A 19,668-nucleotide genomic window follows, 5' to 3' on the forward strand; every position below is an offset into this window, starting at 1 on the left:
TTGGCTAGTAACTGTCCTATCAACTGCATAATTATAAATAAATAAATTGCACTATGCCCCAAACCAACTTCTATTGTAATCCGTATTTGGAAAATAGCAACCTGTTCACCCTAAAGCAATACTTACCAATAATAAATACCAGCAGAAATTCTTGAACCAGTTTGGCAGCATTCAACTTTGCCCAGACCGAAAAATATTTGTAACATAATAGACTTGAGAATGAAGTTCAATGAAAAAAATAAAAGCATGTGGCTATTTTTATCTTTGACAATATGTATATAGGTGGTTGTCAAATAGAAATATTGACTCTGCATTTCAAACTCATTTTCTCTCCAATGAAAAGGATCTTAGGAAATTTTTTAAATGTTGCATTAAACCATGAACAAGCTTTAAATTGGCAAAAATATCTTACCTCTTCAATTACTTCTATGACATCACCCATTTTTATTTCCAATTCATCCTCATTTTGGGGAATGTAATCAAAAGTTGCCTCACAATGTCGCTTTTTTGATCTTCCTGTAGGAATTGACACAACAGAAATTATATTTAATAGCATCTGAAATGATTTAATATTATAAACAAATTCTGCAGAAGCTGGAAATCCAGAGCAAAGCACACAACATACAGGAGGAACTCAGCAGGTCAGGCAGCATCCTAATAAACAGTTGACGTTTCGGATCGAGACTCTTCGAGGGGGAAGATGGCAAAATAAAAAAAAAGGTGGGGCGGGGAAGAAGGATGCCTAGAAGGTGCTAGGTGAAGCCAGGTGGGTGGGAAAGATAACGGGCTAGAGATGAGAGGAGAATGAACTAATGGCAGAAAAGGAAGGAGCCCAATTGGTGAAACCCATCGTACATTGGTCGACGACATCCTCAAGCACCTCCGCTCCAAAGGGGAACTTCCTGGTGGTCCAACATTTTAATTCCAATTCCCATCCTCATTCCGACATGTCAGTCCATGGTCTCCTCTTGTGCCAAGAAGAGGCCATGCTCAGGGTGAAGAAGCAACACCTTACAATCCATCTGGTTAGCCTCCAACCTGATGGCATGAATAACAATTTCTTCTGGTAAAAAAAAATTCTCTCTTCCTTCCCTTTTCTTCTATTCCCTACTCTAGACTCTTAACTCTTTTTATCTGCCTATCACCTCTCCCTGGTGCCCCTCCTCCTACCCTTTCTCTTGTGGTCCACTCTCCTCTCCTATCAGATTCCTTCATCTCCAGCCCGTTATCTCTCTGACCCACATGAATTCACCTATCACCTTCTAGCCATCCTTCTTGCCCTACCCCAAGCCTTTTAATTCTGGCGTCTTCCCCATCCTTTCCAGTCCTGAAAGAGGGATTCAGCTCAAAACCTCAACTGTTTATTCATTTCCATGGATGCTGCCTGACCTACTGAGTTCCTCCAACATTTTGTGTGTGTTGCTTGAGATTTCACATTGCTCAGCTTAGCTTACAGTAATGACAACTTAACTCTAAAATTCTTTTCACAATCTAATCAACTTTCTTCAGAAAACTGGAATTGAATAACAGCAATATTGCATTTGATTCAGCAGTATAATGCTTATAACTTGAATATCAATGTCTGGTGAATTTTGTAATTGCTTGTAACAGTTTTAGACCCTAATTAATTCCACTTTCAGAAAAACTGAAATTTATTTTGTTGAAAACTTTTTGAACAGCAAAAGTCTGTTTTCAAATCCTATTGTTAAATTGTTTTATCTAATTTCAAAGGCAATAATACCAAATTAACAGTTCAACTGCTAATATTTTAATCTAAACGTTCAGCACTTTAATCATCAATACCTGTTGAATTTTGTAATTAACTATGCCTCAACTATAAAATTCTTCATGTCAAATACTAACTTTTATTATGTGATGGAATCCAAACGCTGTAAAAGTTCAAGTTTGTTGTCATAGATATACATACACAGGGTATAAATGCCATAAAAATTAGTCTTTGTAGCTGCAGCATAATACATTATATGAGGATGAACACAAGTATGTACAACTTGCTCTGATGAAATCACTAACTAGTTAATATTCAATGGATTTCACCTTGCTCAAGGGTGAAGTGCAAAAGAGCCTTACACCTCCTTTGGTAGAGATGCATCTCCAACCCGCCACCAAAAATTCCATTATAAACTAGCTAAAAGGGTTATAGGGTAGTAACTGATCATACTTCTCACTTTAAGAACATTAAAAATGTGAATATTGCACATATGCACAGCCAGTCAAAACCATAGAACAATACTGCAGTAGTTAATTGATGGTGAAATTCCATGCAGTCAAAAATACATTTTATATATGGAAACAACACTGCCTGCCTCATGACTTTATTCTGAATTACATTGAAGAGTAACATGAAAAAGACACAGAAGGACATCATTTATTAAAGCAAAACAGCACTACTTCCAATGTCATTGCACGGAAGCTCAAGTACGATGTCAGATATTGCTGGGACTACATTTTTTTTAATTTTATGGCCAAAAGTTTTCATTGGCAAAAATAATTTCACACCAAGACTGGCACAGCACTGCACCAAAGCTTGCTGATGTTCATCCACTGAAACTCTAACAGATTTACCTGCAGGCAATGTCAATGCCTGTGTCCAGTGCTCGCTGATAAGCTCACACAGCTAAATCTGACAGTTCAGCCTCCAGCTAGACTCCACACTGGAAACAAACATTTTCTTTGTTTAGTCTGTCACTCTTGCTAATGAGCGAAGCAGCACAAGCTGGAAATCAGAAATAAATTCAAGAAAATTCTAGAAATGCACAGCATGATGGGTAGCATCACGGAGAGAGAAACTCCACAGGTGTGCATGACCTACTATTCCCTGAATTTTGTGTTTTCATAATAGAACATAGAATAGTACAGCTCATTACATGCCCTTTGGCCCACAATGTTGTGCCGACCCTCAAACCCCACCTTAAATTCCTCCATATACCTGTCTAGTAGTCTCTTAAACTTCACTAGTGTATCTGCCTCCACCGACTCAGGCAGTGCATTCCACGCACCAACCACTCTCTGAGTGAAAAACCTTCCTCTAATATCCCCCTTGAATTTCCCTCCCCTTACCTTAAAGTCATGTCCTCTTGTACTGAGCAGTGGTGCCCTGGGGAAGAGGCGCTGGCTGCCCACTCTGTCTATTCCTCTTAATATCTTGTACACCTCTATCATGTCTCCTCTCATCCTCCTTCTCTCCAAAGAGTAAAGCCCTAGCTCCCTTAATCTCTGATCATAATCCATACTCTCTAAACCAGGCAGCATCCTGGTAAATCTCCTCTGTACCCTTTCCAATGCTTCCACATCCTTCCTATAGTGAGGCGACCAGAACTGGATACAGTACTCCAAGTGTGGCCTAACTAGAGTTTTATACAGCTGCATCATTACATTGCGTCTCTTAAACTCTATCCCTCGACTTATGAAAGCTAACACCCCATAAGCTTTCTTAACTACCCTATCTACCTGTGAGGCAACTTTCAGGGATCTGTGGACATGTACCCCCAGATCTCTCTGCTCCTCCACACTACCGAGTATCCTGCCATTTACTTTGTACTGCTTTTAACTGACGACGTCGTTCCTCCCTGTACCTTGTGGCACGTCTGGCAGCAACCTTGCCGTTTCTTTTGCATCTGTCTGTTGTTATTTACAAGGCAGAGTTGCTGGCTCGACATTCAGCCCAGCTCACATGGAAAGCGTGCATGGAGCCGGCTGAATTTGGAACACGGGTCAAAGTCCGGTGTGGATGCGGCTACATCACCAGCTGGCACATCTTTAATTGAGATCTTTCAATAATTCCATTATTGCTCATTATGTGCCATTTTGTGTGATGTGGGTGATCATAGTCTTTCCATAACCATACTTGTACTTGGCAGATTTTTCCAAAGAAGTGGTTTGCCATTGCCTTCTTCTGGACAGTGTCTTTAGGGTAACAAAGCTCTACAGTACAGGAGATCTGGGTTTATTTCCCACTGCTACCTGTAAGACTTTGTACTTTCTACGGTGACCATGTGAGTTTCCTCTGGGTGCTCCAGTTTCCTCCCACAGTCCAAAGACGTACCAGTTGATAGGTTAATTGGTCATTGTAAACTGTCCTGTGATTAGGCTACAGTTAAATCTGGGGTTGCTGGGTGGTGTGGCTTAAAGGGCCTACTTTACACTTACCTCAATAAATATCTAAGTACATTTACAAGTCAGGTGACCCCAGCCATTATCAATACTCTTCAGAAATGGTTTGCCTAGCATCAGTGAGTGGCTTACTTAACCAGAACTCGTGATGTGCACAAGCTGCTCATACAACCATCCACTACCTGCCCCCATGGCTTCACACGAGCCTGACTGGGGGGGGGGGGGCTAAGCAGGTGCTACATCTTGCCCAAGGGCGATCTGCAGGCTAACAGGGAAGGAGCACCTTATACCTCCTTTGGTAGAGTTGCATCTCCATTCTGCCACCCAAAACTCCATTATACACTAGCTAAAAGAATTATAGGATAGTAACACCCAGGGTATGCAATTTTCTCACTGTTACCATCAGGGAGGTGATACAGAAGCCTGAAGGCACATACTCAGCAATTCAGGAACAGCTTCTTCCCCTCTGCCATCCGATTCCTAGATGGACATTGAAGCTTTGGACACTACCTCACTTTTTAAAAAAAATATACAGTATTTCTGTTTTTGCACTTCTTTTAATAATCTATTCAATATACGTAATTGATTTACTAGTTTTTTATTGCTTTACTTTATTTACTATTATTATTTTTTTCTCTCTGCTAGATTATATATTGCTTTGAAATGCTGCTGCCAGGTTAACAAATTTCACGTCACATGCCAGTGATAATAAACCTGATTCTGATATTTCTCACTTTAAGAACCTTCAAAAAAATGTGAATATTGCACAAATGTACAACCAATCAAAAGTAAAACAATATTGCACAGGAGGTATTTGATCTGTCAGAATTGCAACAGATTGGTATTTTTTAAGGCTACTAAAAAAGTACCTTTGCAAAGAACCTTAACTGTTTACTTTAGTCTTCAGCAATTCTGTCACAAAAATAAATGGAGAAATTGTTCTGATCAAAATACTTCACAATTCTCAAACAAAAGAAACTGAAGAGAAGCTCTCATCGACCATGGCCTCACTCCATCTTTAAGCTAGTTATATATGATTGTATGCCCGTTGTCCACGTCTCCCCTCAACCCCCATTACCTTGATATCGATAAATATATCAGAGAATTGAATATCCTCAATGACTGAAGTGTGCACCCTCTGAAGTCAGAACTTCAAGTTCCAGAAAGACTTGCCAGCTTCTGACAATTTGAACACACACTTGAGATTAAAAAGCAAAAATGTTCATGACTAGACACTGAAATTATTCAGAGACTGCTTTTCTCAAAATAGCTAATGACTACTAATTCTTTAGGCATGTTAGGGCAATTAAAAAAATTATTGCATGCAAGGTCTTACACAATCAAGTCAGTTAGTCAGTCATAAAGTACTGTCAGCTTGGCAAATTCAAACGTGCAAAAAGTTGAAAAAAATTTTGCTTCCATTAGTAATTTTGAAACAAAACCAATTTTGAATTCTTGTAAGACCCAAGACCTGCAGCTTACATTAAAGTATTTCTTTCCAACAGTCAAATGTAGTGCATCAATAAATTTACATAATAATTAATACGAGATAATTTTAATTCACCATGAAATACCCATGAGGCACATTGACCAACCCAAATGCCTATTGTCCCTTTTGGCTCTATCAAGTGGCTCACTAACTCTTATCCAAACATTCAATACAAGGCTGACACAAACTCGCAAATGCAGCTATTATATATTAAAATTATTATGCATTCTGAAAAAACAGCTAACAAAGCACAGTATGCATTAAAGGATATATGGAGTTTGGGATAGTTAGACTACAGAATGATTTGAAAGATGCACCATGACACGTATAGAACACCTTGTTTCCGAAACACTATGGATAGGAACATTAACTTTGCATTATTTGTTACACATGCTGCAGCATTCTGAATGACCTACATTTACAGCAAGCCTAAGAGGGAGAGCCAATGCAGGAATTTATTGAGTCTAGCCCAGAGGCAAACATTAACTTTTGAATGGCAGGAAAGGAGATGGTACTAACACAGCACACTATATTTAGAATTAAAAATAATGAATTGTTACATACGAGGTGAGACAACAGAACTTGTAATCATTATATTTGTCACAACTTCAGCACAGAGGTAGAACAAAACTGAGCTTTCTGTAAGCAGAACCATCTACTTTGCAGATATAGTCTAATATTTCTCTCTGGATACAACTTAGCTCTGAGCAACAGTTACAGATCTCATTCACTCAGATCTTCCCACGACAGCTTCCAATCTTAAAATGCCCAGTCCGCACATGATCTGTTTAGGCCCTCTGTCCAGCGGCCACCGCAGAATGGTTTGGGCAGACCCATCATTTCATTTCATTGTTGCTCCACCTGACCATCAATTCATCCTTTCCTCAGATGCATCCCCTTCCTACCTGCAGCTGTGATGTTCTGGATACAATCAGCCACTTTACCGCTTCCAATGTCTTGGTTCTGTTATGTCTGCAGCCCCCTCCTTTGTGAGAATCGCAAGATCACTGTTGGGTTGGGTCAGGGGGCCCAGGAAATGAGAGAGAGACGTGCGGAATGTCTCATTCCCCCTGGCGATGTAAAGCTACGGGACATGGCCATTGTCTCCGGAAGGCGAATTTGTGGATTGGAGACTATGCTACGTGAACGCCCTCAGGCAAAGTGGGCTGGTTGAGGGAGGGATTGCATCACCCCAACCTGATTGACATCTGCGACCCTGCGAGTCAGGATAAACGAGGGTCTGTGGGAACAGCCCCTCAGACGCACCAAAAGACATGCTAGAAATCCTGTGACAGCGTTTGAGAGCGATAGCCGGTGGGGGGCTCGTGTGCGTCCTTCCCTTGCCTGGGATTGGCGGCCTTACCACGGAAGAACGGCTTTAGCTAAAGGAGAGGCCACAAGTGAACGGCCACACCCAACGAGACTCCGATGGATCGAACTCATAAAGGTTGGAAAACCCGCAGGGTAACTGTTCCCATTCTATTCCTATTTCTCTCTCTCTCCAACAAAGTGCAACACAACGACAACCAAAAGACGGCAGCTTGTGGAACTGCAGTGAACTGTGCATTTCCATCGGACAATTCATTATCCCCTAGACAACGATAGAGCTTATTTCTTATTGATTATTATTATACCCGCACCTTTAGATTTAGTATTGACAACGTATATTATCTGTATGTTTGGATTGATATTATTTTTGTGAATCTTTACTAATAAATACTGTTAAAATTAGTACCATCAGACTTCAACGGACCTCTCTATCTTTGCTGGTAAGTGACCCAGTTACAGGGTACGTAACAGTTCTAATCAGTTCCTCTTTACTATTGGCAGGCAAGACCCTCTATACCTCCAACCCATAATCAAGAAGGTTGGAGTGCCCTCGGTTTTACTAACTGAGGGTCAACCCCCCACCCCAACCAAGACACCCTTTCAACGAGTTGAACTTACACAACCATTCCCTTTCCCTCAGATCAAAGCTGTACCTGCGGGAACTCGTATCGATCTGAGGCACACCTGTCTTTTCCTGGGAAAGAAAGAATAGATTGCTTCAGTCCTAATTGGGTCTGTCCCCTTAATTTTTATTTCCAGTACATCAGTGACTGCACTGTTGCGGTTTCCTGCAGTCTGAAAGAGCTCAAAGAATTTCATTGCTTTTGCTGCTCTCTGCTTAACGTGATCCACTATTGAAACCCCCTTCCTTTTCTGGATCTCCTTCTAAATTCCACCAGACACATATTCCTCTCTCCCCTTTTGACTTTCTAGGTAACCATTCCTGTGGACTCCCCGATGTGCTCTCTGGCCTAAGTGAAACACTCTGCATATTTTGGTAATTCCCATGCAAATGCAAGGGTTACAATAGCCTGCTCACCTCTTCCCTTTACTTCCCCCAGCCACCTAGCAAACAAGTCATTCCAGGTGTACCGCCACTGGCGAGCGACCCTCACGGATTGCTATGCTTGTACGAAATGCCCTCTAATCACTCCAATAATGATGTTCCAAAAAGTCGAAGAACTGTATTTGATCCTCTATTGGCAACGTGCAAAAACATGCAATCGTAGACCAATGAAACTTAAGCTAAATTAAGCGTAAATTAGCTGTAACGAAGCAATCAACAAAAGATCCAATATACGTCCGTCCTTGGCCCCAAAATGCCCAGGACAAAGCACGAAAAATAACTTATTCCCTTCGCTTTTACCACACCACCACTCATTGGACTAGTTACCATAATACACATCGTAAACTCGCAAGACAGAAGACAATGAAGATAGAAAACAGACAAAGCAAGGCTCCTACACCAGATGAAGCAATGACTCACTGACATTTCTTCCAATCTGGTGTATTGCATTCAATGTTCACAAATTGGTCTCCTCCACATTTTGAGAGACATGAATCAATGGATTAAGAGTCTAAGAGGGCGGCACAATATTGTAGTGGTTCGTACAACACTTTACCGTACAGGTGACCCAGGTTTAGTTCCCAACACTGCCTGCAAGGAGCTTGCACATTCTTCCCACGACCATGTGGGTTTCCTTCCATAGTCCAAAGCCATACCAGTTATTAGTAGGTTAACTGGCATTGTAAATTGTCCATAATAAGGCTAGGATTAAATCAGGGGATTACTGGGCAGCAATATTTCAATAAATAATCAAAGACTCGCACTTTGCATTGCAATAATCTACACTGCCATCTGCCATTTCAAAACTCTGCAGTAAAGAGACCTGAGCAAACACAATCACTGAACAAAACAGTCTTCACGTTATCTACTTTTGTGTACAAGCCACAGTGATACCTATATTGGACTTGAAAATAATCAAATGAGATGAATTGATTCTCGTCATATCTTGTGGTAAAAGTACCAAACATTCAATGAATGGAAGAAATTGTCAGCAAATGAAATTTAATTCCTGTACATTTAATGTTAAAAGATATTTGTTCAAAAATGAAAATATTGTTTCTCTCTTCCAAAAAGATACATCAACTGCAATGGTGGTCCTGAGCTGGGGGAGGAAGTGCCCAAAGTGACTGTTTTATTTTCACTGGCCTATAATGATCTGATGATCATTCAAATCCGGGGGAGGCTTTATGCTGTTAAGGGAATGTGTCAATCAGGATTACAGCTCTCCATCACTGAGAGGAAATCACTTGTGAATGTGCACATTTGCTGGCAGTCAGGTGAGAACAGAACTGAACTTGTTCACAATCTAACAAAAAGCCAAAAAGATTATTCCAAACTATTGGTTTGTCTTCCCGCTGGGGGGGGGGGGGGAGTGGAAGTAAGGTCTCAAAGGTTAATTTACTAACTAAATTAACTATGTTAATTTATCCATAATTCAAAGGTCTGGGAATCTGTCCCAAATGCATTAATTCAGCAATTTGTTTGATTACAAAAGATCCACATAAAGTTTTTGGAAGAAAATACTGAAATCAACCTGGCCTAAAATAACAGTATCCACTTCTGTGCTATTAGACCTTTAAACCATGGAACAGATCACAGCAATTCCGGCCTGTGTACAACGCTTCTACGGTCAACATCTTCTGGACAGATCATGTAATGACATTTCACTTCTTTTCTGTCTTTTATGTTTGTTTTTCACCTTGAACGTCATTCTGGAACATTTGGAGCCTATGATTTGCAGTTTGGAGATCGTTTGGGTGTTTCAGGGCCCTGCAGTCTCCAAGGGGATTCTGGGAGGCAGGGGTAGCATGTATAAACGTTGCGACGAGAAGGCTGCGTGACGGGGCTCTAGCTGATGTTTGATTCCATTTTGTCAATTAAAGTTTCCATTGTTCTCCAATTAAAGTGACGAGGAAAATTGAAACAGAGGCAAATACGGAAGGTGACTGCCAGTTGCCTGCTTTTTGATCGCTAGTGGGATCCCTCTGCTGCCAAAGAGGGGTGACTGCCTTCTGATCGCTGAGGGATCTCTCTGCTATCAGAATGGGGACACTGCCTTTTGTACATTGGGGAAATTGCTCTGCTATCGGAGAAATGGTAGGATCGCTCTGCTTCCGGAGAGGGAAAGGCCTGCCGCTGTACCTGGAGAATGTTACCCACGTCTTCTGCGTTTTGGATGTGGACTTGGACTATAGAGTTGTTTCAGTCTTATAGATTGTTATATTCTGTTTTTCACCCAATCTTTCTCATTTTTGCTCTGTGCGGGGGGAGGAGAACTGGGTGTCAAAGTGCCTGTTCTGTTTTCGTTTTTATTTGTATGGGGAGGAGAGGATGGGCGAGTTGATGATTGTGCTGTGTTTTCTTTCCTGAGTTCATGGCTATCAGGAGAAGAAGAATTTCAGAGTCGTATACTCTGATAATAAATGAACCTTTGAATCCCTGAATTCATATCAATGATCAGTGCAGAACACGTGCAATTAGCCTACAGAGTGCATTCAGCTACTGAGAGGATCTGGGACCCCCCTCCATGAACCTGCTTCTGAAATCCACGTTCTAATAACTTGCTTAGATACTTAGGTTTAAAATTAATGATTTACTTATCAATTTCAGCTTAGAGAAGTGTGGAGAAAAGAGTCTATTTTTCACATAAGGATGTGTTTTCTAGTAATTCCTAGAAAGCATCTTTTTTAAATAATATGCCTCCAGCCTTGGACCTTCCCATTCCCAATAGTATTTCTTTATCCTAATGACATCCGAAAAATTATCATCTACCCACTTCTAACATCCCAACAAAAACTATAAGTAATGTAATTTCTCTTTTATCTCTGTTACAGTGCATATTTGAAAGGTCTATATATCCTTTAAGGAAGGAAGAGACTACCTCCTCAATGGTTTAAAGTGGGAAATTGTAGAGTGCTGCAGATCCACAGACCATTAAAATTTCATAGACAGGTACAATGAGTATACACACAGCTAATAGAATGCTCTCCGTTTATCTTGATTACTAGAACACTTATTTATATTTAGCGAAACAACACGGAATAAGGCCTTCTGGCCCTTTGAGCTGCGCTGTTCCAATGACCTCTAACAACCCCAATTTAAGCCCAACTCAATTACGGAACAACTTACAATGACCGATTAACACAGCCAGTACATCTCGGGACTGTGGGAAGAGACCAGAGCGCCCAGGGAAAACCCATGCATTCCATGAGGAGGGCGTAAAAACTCCTTATAGATGAAGCCAGGATTGAACTCTGAACTCCGACATCCTGAGCTGTAATAGTGTCACACTAACTGCTACACTACCGTGGTACCGTCAGTTATACAAGCATTGTGGAATTCTTGCCGAAACAAGCAATTTATGTATAATCTTTATAGAATAATGTTTACACTTCTATTAGAAGTTCTCCTAAATATGCTGGTGAGCATAGCAATTACCTCTCAAAACAACTGAGCCAGCTGGCTGGTGGCTACACCTTTCCCAATGTGAGCTGCTGCCTGACACTCACTGCAGGAAATCTATAGTATAAAGAAGGTTTTTATATCAAAAATACAATTGTGGATTTCCTTCCATTGCAGGACATGAATGAACCACACAGGAGTTGACAAAGTTTCTTTTTTTTTTACATCGCTGTCATTTATTCCACATTATTTTGATGACACTCAGAATTGTGTGTTTGGAGGATACTTGTCCAGAAACAACATCATTGGCCACTTGGAATTCACACAACAAATATTTGTTATGTCTTCACTCTCCGGACCAATTGATTGGAAGTCTAATCACAGCACAACAGAAAAGATTAAATTGACAAAGATTAGAAGTGAAACAGAGATATTATAGATACATAATATTTCTAATGGTACAAAGGACAGAGCAGTTGTAACATGTGGTAGTCCAGTCCAGTTTTTCCACAGGCTCTGACTTGTATAACCATCATCAGGAGCATCAAGATTAGTAAATAGGCTCCTTAATTTCTACATGAACCCTGCCCACCACCCCTCTACCTGAATCCTATCAACTCCAAAGAAATATAGATTCTTAAAAAAAATCTTCTGAATGTTCTTAGTCTCCAAATTCTTAAAAGAAATTAACAGCCTAAATAAAAGTTTCTTCAATCTAATTATTTTATATACTCACAGCACAACTTTAATATTAACCCAAAGGTGCACTGTGCAAATTGCCAGAGACCTTCCGCCTTTTTAGTTAGATGTGCAAAGATTCTACTGAACTACTCAATGTGAAACAGGAAAATCTGCTAACTTACGTCACTCACTCAGGCAAAATCAAAAAAGTTTTAAGACGCAGCAATTGCTACTCCAATTTCTTACCTTACGAAAGTAACTATACCTCAGAGTATTCTGGGACCGTTATAATCCCAGGCCAATGACAAATGAAGAAGAAACGTTCAGGATGGCACCAAGGACCTTAAGTCCATTCATCTGGAGCACAAAGAAGCCACTGTAAACAGCAGGAGTGGACCACTACCTAAACCCACTCATCCAGACTTACACCTCATCTCATCCGCGGAACAACAGGTTAGAGTCACTTGGGCCTCAACAACTACCTTGGAACAAGTAAAAGAAAATCATCCTTGTTCCTAAAGAAATGCCTTAGGAGGAATATCCACTGTTCGCAGAGAACTAAAATTGCGGAAAAGTGCATTAATTGGGGCACAGAATTAAATCTAATTGTTCCCATTCCCTGGGTACCTGACCAAACCCCATTCACAATCTGTGGAAGGTCTAAGCCAGTACCAGCTTCACCTGATCAGCACAAAAACAGACTTATTCCAGTTAAGATCATAAAGCCACATATACTCCAGACCCAAAAGGAATAATGAACTTCTGGGTTAAACCACCTTCAGATTTTTTTGATCTCAGCAATTAATTCTCATGTCGGGCTTAACTCTGAAGCACTAGCCAATGTATAGAATAACACAAGAAAATAGTTCCCCTCAACCTTCAATTAATCTATCTTTCACACCTTTGCTGCCGCCTTGAATATACCTAATGATCTGGCCTACATAATCATTTAGGGCAGAGAATTTCAGAGATTTACCTGCAGCAGAAGATTTCAATGCACTCCAGTTTTAAATGACCAGTAGTTATGTCCCCTTATCATAGCTCTCCCGCTAGTGAAATTACCTTAACATCAACCTTATCAAGCTTACTTAGAACATTACGTTTGAATAAACTCACCACTCAAGGAAGTGGTGAGAGGATCATCAGGGTCTCTCTTTTACTGATCAGAGATATTTATCAGGAACAGGGCCGACCCCTCCCATCTAACCAACAAACTGACCCCCTACCACAGGAGGGCATAGATTTAAGGTGCAGTGGTGGAGGCGGAAATGATAGGGTCTTTTAAGAGACCCCTGGATGGCTACATGGAGCTTAGAAACACAGAGGGCTATGGGTAAGCCTAAGGTAAGTTCTAAGGACATGTTTGGCACAGCTTTGTGGGCTGCAGGGCCTGTATTGTGCTGTAGGTTTTCTATGTCTCTATGTTACCATCAGGCAGGAGATGGCTGACCGGCAGGAGGCAGTGAGTGGGAATAAAGGGGTCCTTTCTGGTTGGCTGCCAGTGGCTAATGGTGTTTCCTTAGGGTTCAGTATTGGGACTGCGACTTTTCACGTTGTTTGTCAATGGTTTGTATCGTGGAACTGATGGGCTGGTGGCAAAGTTTACGGGTGATATGAAGATGGTTGGCGGGTAGGTAATGCTGAGGAACCAAGGCAATTGCAGTGGGACTTAGACAAACTGGAAAAGTAGGCAAGAAAAGTGGCAGATGGAATAAAGTGTTGGGAAATGTATAACCACTCATTTTGGTAAAATGAACAACAGTACGGACTAATACCTAATCGGGAAAAAAATACAAATATCTGAGGTGCAGAGGGACTTAGAAGTCCTCGGGCAAGACTCCCAGAGGTTAGTTTACAGTTTGAGTCTGTGGTAAAGAGGGCAAATGCAATGTTGATGTTTATTTCAAGGGGAATAGAATATAAAAGCAAGGAGATAATGCTGAGGCTTTACGAGACGCTAGTCAGGCCACACTTGGACTATCGCCAACGGATTTGGGCCCCTTGTCTCAGAAAGGATGTGTTGTCAGATTGGAGACAGTTCAGAGGAGGTTCACAAGGATTATTCCGGAAATGAAGGGGTTAACATATGAGTAGCGTTTGGCAGCTTTGGGCTTGTATTCACTGGAATTTAGAATATACGCACATGCGTGCACATACACAATATATATATACACACACATACGTACACACACTGGTGGTGGCATCCGTCGGTCTCGAGAGACCATGGATCTGTGCCTGGAGTTTCCAGGGTGCAGGCCTGGGCAGGGTTGTATGGGAGACCGGCAGTTGCCCAAGCTGCAGGCCTTCCCCTCTCCACGCCACCGATGTTGTCCAAGGGAAGGGCACTAGGACCCATGCAGCTTGGCACCGGTGGCGTCGCAGAGCAATGTGCTGTTAAGTGCCTTGCTGAAGGACACACAAACACGCTGCTTCAGCTGAGGCTCGAACCAGTGACCTTCAGGTTACTAGTCTGATGCCTTGCGCCAACACTATATACACATATACAACACTAGGCCACGCGCCAACACTATATACATATACGCGTACACACACTATATACATATTATATACACACACACAAAATTGTAATTTATACTTTTTTTTTAATGTGCATTCCAATGTACTGATGCTGCAAAACAACAAATCTCACAATACTTGCCAGTAATATTAAACCCGATTCTGGATATAAAAATGAAGGGCTATGTGAGAAGAGGGGGTTAGATTGACCTTGGCATAGGGTTAAAAGGTTAGCAAACACCGTGGGCAAATGACCTATACTGTGCCGTACAGTGTTCTGTGCGCTAACAGAATACTGTTTCACTATATACATCTTATGTTCTGTGATCGTCTTGATTGGTAGAATCGGAACAGGACAACCTTCTACTGTTCCCATCTCTTTTATATGACTCTTGACTATTTATAATGAAGTATAAAAGTGTGGGATTTCTCAGCAATTACTCTTGAGAAATCCCCCAGTGATTGGCATCCATTAATTTCAAGGGCAAGTTACAGCTGCAAGGATCAAGCTACGTATAATATTTTTATTGACTTAATTTCAATGGTATTAATTGTTTGTAAATGAGTAAAATATTTTAATACTCTCCACCCAACCCTCCCCCACAAGAGTTGAGAAGGAATTGCCTCTCAGAGCTGTGAATTTTTGGAAATTTCTATATTGCAGAGCCATGGAGATGCTTTTGACAAAAACAAGGGGCACTGACTTCCCAAATGCCAATTTATTTCAGCTTGAGGGTCTGCTCGTGGTTTGGTCCAAGCACATGATGGCTTGCAATGCATTCAGTTAACAAAATCCCATCAGTTTGGAATGGAAATCAAGTAGACATCAGCATACAATTCCATGGTACTACTAATACCAAAGGCGAGCAATTTATACTGCTATCTGATAACAGGTTGAAACTAGAATGTTGATAACACTATTAAAGGTGCAGAACTATTTCCAGGATGTTAACTAAATAGATGCATATTAAACCATCAAAAGTTAGAAAGCTAACCTTTAGATTTACTTTAAAGCAACACACTTAAAATGCTGGAGGAACTCAGCATCTCTGGAAGTGAACAGAGTTAATGTTTCAGGCAGAGGCCCTTCTTCGGGACTGGAAAGGAAGGGGGATGAAGCCAGAATAAAAAGGTGGGGGGTGAGGAAGAATAGCTAGGAAATAAGTGAGGCCAGAGGGGACTCGGGGGGAAGTGACAGGCAGGTGAGCAGAGGAAAGAGGCCAGGGGTAGAGAATAGAAGAGGAGGGGAGGGGGAAGGATTGTTTTTAAACCAGAAGATGAAATCGATATTCATGCCAATAGGCCGGAGGCCTCCTAGATGCAATATAAGGTGTTGCACCTCTACCTCATCTTGGCACAAGATTTACTCACTTCACCATTTGAGATCTACAAGTCTGGGCCAGGGACTGGTGTCTGGAGACAAAACAGCTGCTAATGTCAAAGTGAAAACAGATCTCCACAAAGTGATCTAAATTAATCACAAATATAAAGCACAAAATAATTGATTGCATTAGTATTCACCTTTAATATGATACACTAAGTCATCACTGGTGCAGCCAATTGGTTTCTCAGTCACATAATTAGTTAAATTGAGATCACTTGTGTGCAGTTATGGTGTTTCAATTGATTGTAGTAAAAATATACCTGTATCTGGAAGGACCAACTGCTGGTGGGTCAGTATACTGGCAAAAAACTACACCATGAAGACAAAAGAACACTCCAAGCAACTGCATTAAAGGGTTATTGTAAAGCACAAGTCAGGAGATGGATACAAGAACATTTCCAAGTCATTGAATATCCCTTGGAGTACAGTTAAGCCAGTCATCGATAAATGGAAAAAGTATGGCACAGCTATAAATCTGCCTAGAGCAGGCCATCCTCAAAAACTGAGTGACCGTGCTAGAAAGGGACTAGTGAGGGAGACCACCAAGAGACCCATGACAATTCTGGAGGAGTTACAAGCTTCAGTGGCTGAGATGGGAGAGGCTACGTATACAAAAACTTTTGCCTGGGTGCTTCACCGGTCACAGCTTTACAGGAGAGTGGCAAAAAGAAAGCCACTGTTGGAAAAAAAAACTCAAATGATATCTCAGGTAGAGTTTGCCAGAGGGCACATGGGAGACTCTGAAGTCAGCTGGAAGAAGCTTCTATGGTCTGATGAAACCAAAGTTGAGCTTTTTGGCCAACAAGACTAAACACTATATTTGACATAAGCCAAACACCATTCATCATCAAAAACACACCAACTCTACCGTGAAGCATGGTGGCGGCTGCATCATGCAGTGGGGATGCTTCACTGCAGTGGCCCTGGAATGCTTGTGAAGGTCAAAGGTAGAATGAATGCAGCAAAATACAGGGAAATCCTGGAGGAAAACCTGATGCAGTCTGCAAGAGAACTGCGACTTGGGAGAAGATCTGTTTTCCAGCAAGACGATAACCCCAAGCACGAAGCCAAAGCTACACATGAATGAATGCATGGAGAAATGTGAGCAGTCTGGTCTCCTGACTTGAGGAAGGATATACTGGCTTTGGAGGCGGTGCAGAGGAGGTTCACCAGGTTGATTCCAGAGACGGGGGGGTATTAGACTATGAAGAGAGATTGAGTCGCCTGGACCGTACTCGATATAATTCAGAAAAATGAGTGGAGATCTTAAAGAAAACATAAAGTTATGAAAGGGATAGATAAGATAGAGGGAGGAAAATTGTTTCCACTGGTAGATTAGGCTAGAACTAGGGGACATGGCCTCAAGGTTTGGGGGACTCAATTTAGGACAGAGATGAGGAGGAACAGCTTTTCCAGAGTGGCAAATCTAGAATTCTCTTCCCAATGAAACAGTGGTTACCTCAATAAATATATTTAAGACAAGGTTGAATAGATTTTTGCATAGTAGGGGAATTAAGGGTTATGGGGAAAAGGTAGGTAGGTGGAGATGAGTCCATAATCAGATCAGTCACAATGTTATTGAATGGCGGAGCAGGCTCAACAGGCCAGATGGCCTACTCCTGCTCCTTATGTTATGTTCTAATGGCTTAAAAACACCAAAGTTAATGTCCTGGAGTGGCTAAGTGCTAACCACGCAGACTCAAGGCTGTAAGTGCAGCCAAAAGTGCATCTCCTAAATACTGACGAGAGACTGAGTAATTATGCAATCGATTATTTTGTATTTAATAACTGAAATAAATTTAGACCAGTTCGTAGAAATTTGTTTTCACTCTGTCATGAAAGAGCCTTTCTGTTGATCAGTGTTAAAAAAAAAATCAAATTAAATCCAAGGTGATTTCAGGGTTGTAAAGCTATAAAAGTGAAAACTTACAAGGGCGAGGCTGTGAAATGTTTTTAAATATGTACACTGTACCCATTTTAAATGTTGAAATCAAGCTCACACGCTTGCAATTAATTCCACACTCTTCTGAATGAAATTTCACCCTCATGTTCCCCTTAAACTTTTCACCTTTCTCCCTTAACGTAAACATCCAGTTGTAGTCCAACCCAACATCAGTAGAAAACACTTGCTTGCATTTACCCCAGCTCTACCCCTCATAATTTTGTACACCTCCATCAAATCTCCTCTCAATCTTCTAAAAGAACACACTCCTAACCTATTCAATCTTTTCTTATAACTCAAGTGGTTGAGAGCCAGCAACATCCTGGTAAATTTTCTGTGCACTCTTTCAACTTTGTTTACATCTTTCCTGCAGATAGGTGACCAATACTACACATAATACTCCAAATTAGGCCTCACCAATGTCTTATACAACTTCAACCTAACATCCCATCTCCCTTACTCAGTACTTTGATTTATGAAGGCCAATGTGCCAAAAGCTTCCTTTACGACTGTATCTACCTGCTACGCCACTTTCAATGAATTATGGTCCTGTATTCCCAGATTCCTTTGTACTTAATGTACTCCTCAGTACCCTACCGTTCACCATGCTAGACGTACACTGGTTGGTCCTGCTAAAATACAACACATTGCACTTGTCTGGATTAAATTCCATCTGCCATTTTTCAGCCCATTTTCCCAGCTGATGCAGATCCCTCTGCAAGCCACAATAGTCTTCCTCACTGTCCACTGCACCCCCAATCTTGGTTTCATCCGCAAATTTGCTGATCCAGTTAACCACATTATCACCCAGACCACTGATACAGATTTCAAACAACAATGGACCCAGCACGATTCTTGTGGCACTCCACTAGTCACAGGCTTCCAGTCAGAGAGGCAACCCTCTGATACCACACTGGCTTCTCCCACAAGGCCACCGTCTAATCCAATTTACTACATCATCTTGAATGCTGAATGACAGAACCTTCTTGACCAGCCTCCCATGTGGGGCCTTGTCAAATGTCTTACTAAAGACCATGTAGACAACATCCACTGCCTTGCCTTCATCCACATTCCTGGTCATTTCCTCCAAAAACTCTATTGGTTAGACTTAGCCTACCACACAGGAAGCTATGCTGACTATCCTTAATCGGTCCATGTCCATCCAGACACTCGTATATCCAGTCCCTTAGAGCATCTTCCAATAAACTTGCCACTATAACTTCCTGGTTTATTTTTAGTGCCCTTCTAAAATAGTGGAACATTAGCTATACAACCCTTTGGTATCTCACCTGTGCCTCTCTGCCTGGGCCCTGGTAACTTCTGCACTTGCCTCCTGCAGAGTCCGAGGGAACACCTCGTCAGACCCTGGGGATTTATTCACCCTAGTTTGCTACAAGATAGCCAACACCACCTCCTCTGTAATCTGTACAGGGCCCATGAAGTTGTCACTGCTCTATCTCACCTCTATAGACAGTGTGATGCAAATAATTTGTTTAAGTTCTCCATCTCTTTTTGCTCCACACATGGATTACCCTTCTGATGTTCCAGAGGACCAATTTTTTCCCTTGTCTGTTAAGGCAACCTCATACCTTTTCTTAACCCTCATGTCTTTCTTAACCCTCTTGCATTTCTTGTACTCCATAAGCACCTTATTTGTTCCTACCTGCTTATAACTGCTATGCCCCCTTTTTGCTTCACCAGTTGTGTTAGTTATTAATGAAAACACA

The 19,668-nt window shown here is 41.3% G+C and overlaps 1 protein-coding gene across 3 annotated transcripts in view; it reads right to left on the reverse strand.

Annotated features, from left to right (window-relative positions):
• Window positions 1-19,668, reverse strand: part of cd2ap (CD2-associated protein) — a 200,761-nt gene that overhangs the window by 76,225 nt on the left and 104,868 nt on the right. For all 3 annotated transcript variants that reach the window (XM_073057253.1, XM_073057251.1, XM_073057252.1), the window contains one exon: window positions 413-516. In XM_073057253.1, coding sequence (XP_072913354.1) covers window positions 413-516 — 104 coding nt within the window. The remainder of the gene's footprint in view (window positions 1-412; window positions 517-19,668) is intronic.

Source organism: Hemitrygon akajei, chromosome 9, assembly GCF_048418815.1.
Source record: "Hemitrygon akajei chromosome 9, sHemAka1.3, whole genome shotgun sequence".
Taxonomy (NCBI): Eukaryota; Metazoa; Chordata; class Chondrichthyes; order Myliobatiformes; family Dasyatidae; genus Hemitrygon; species Hemitrygon akajei.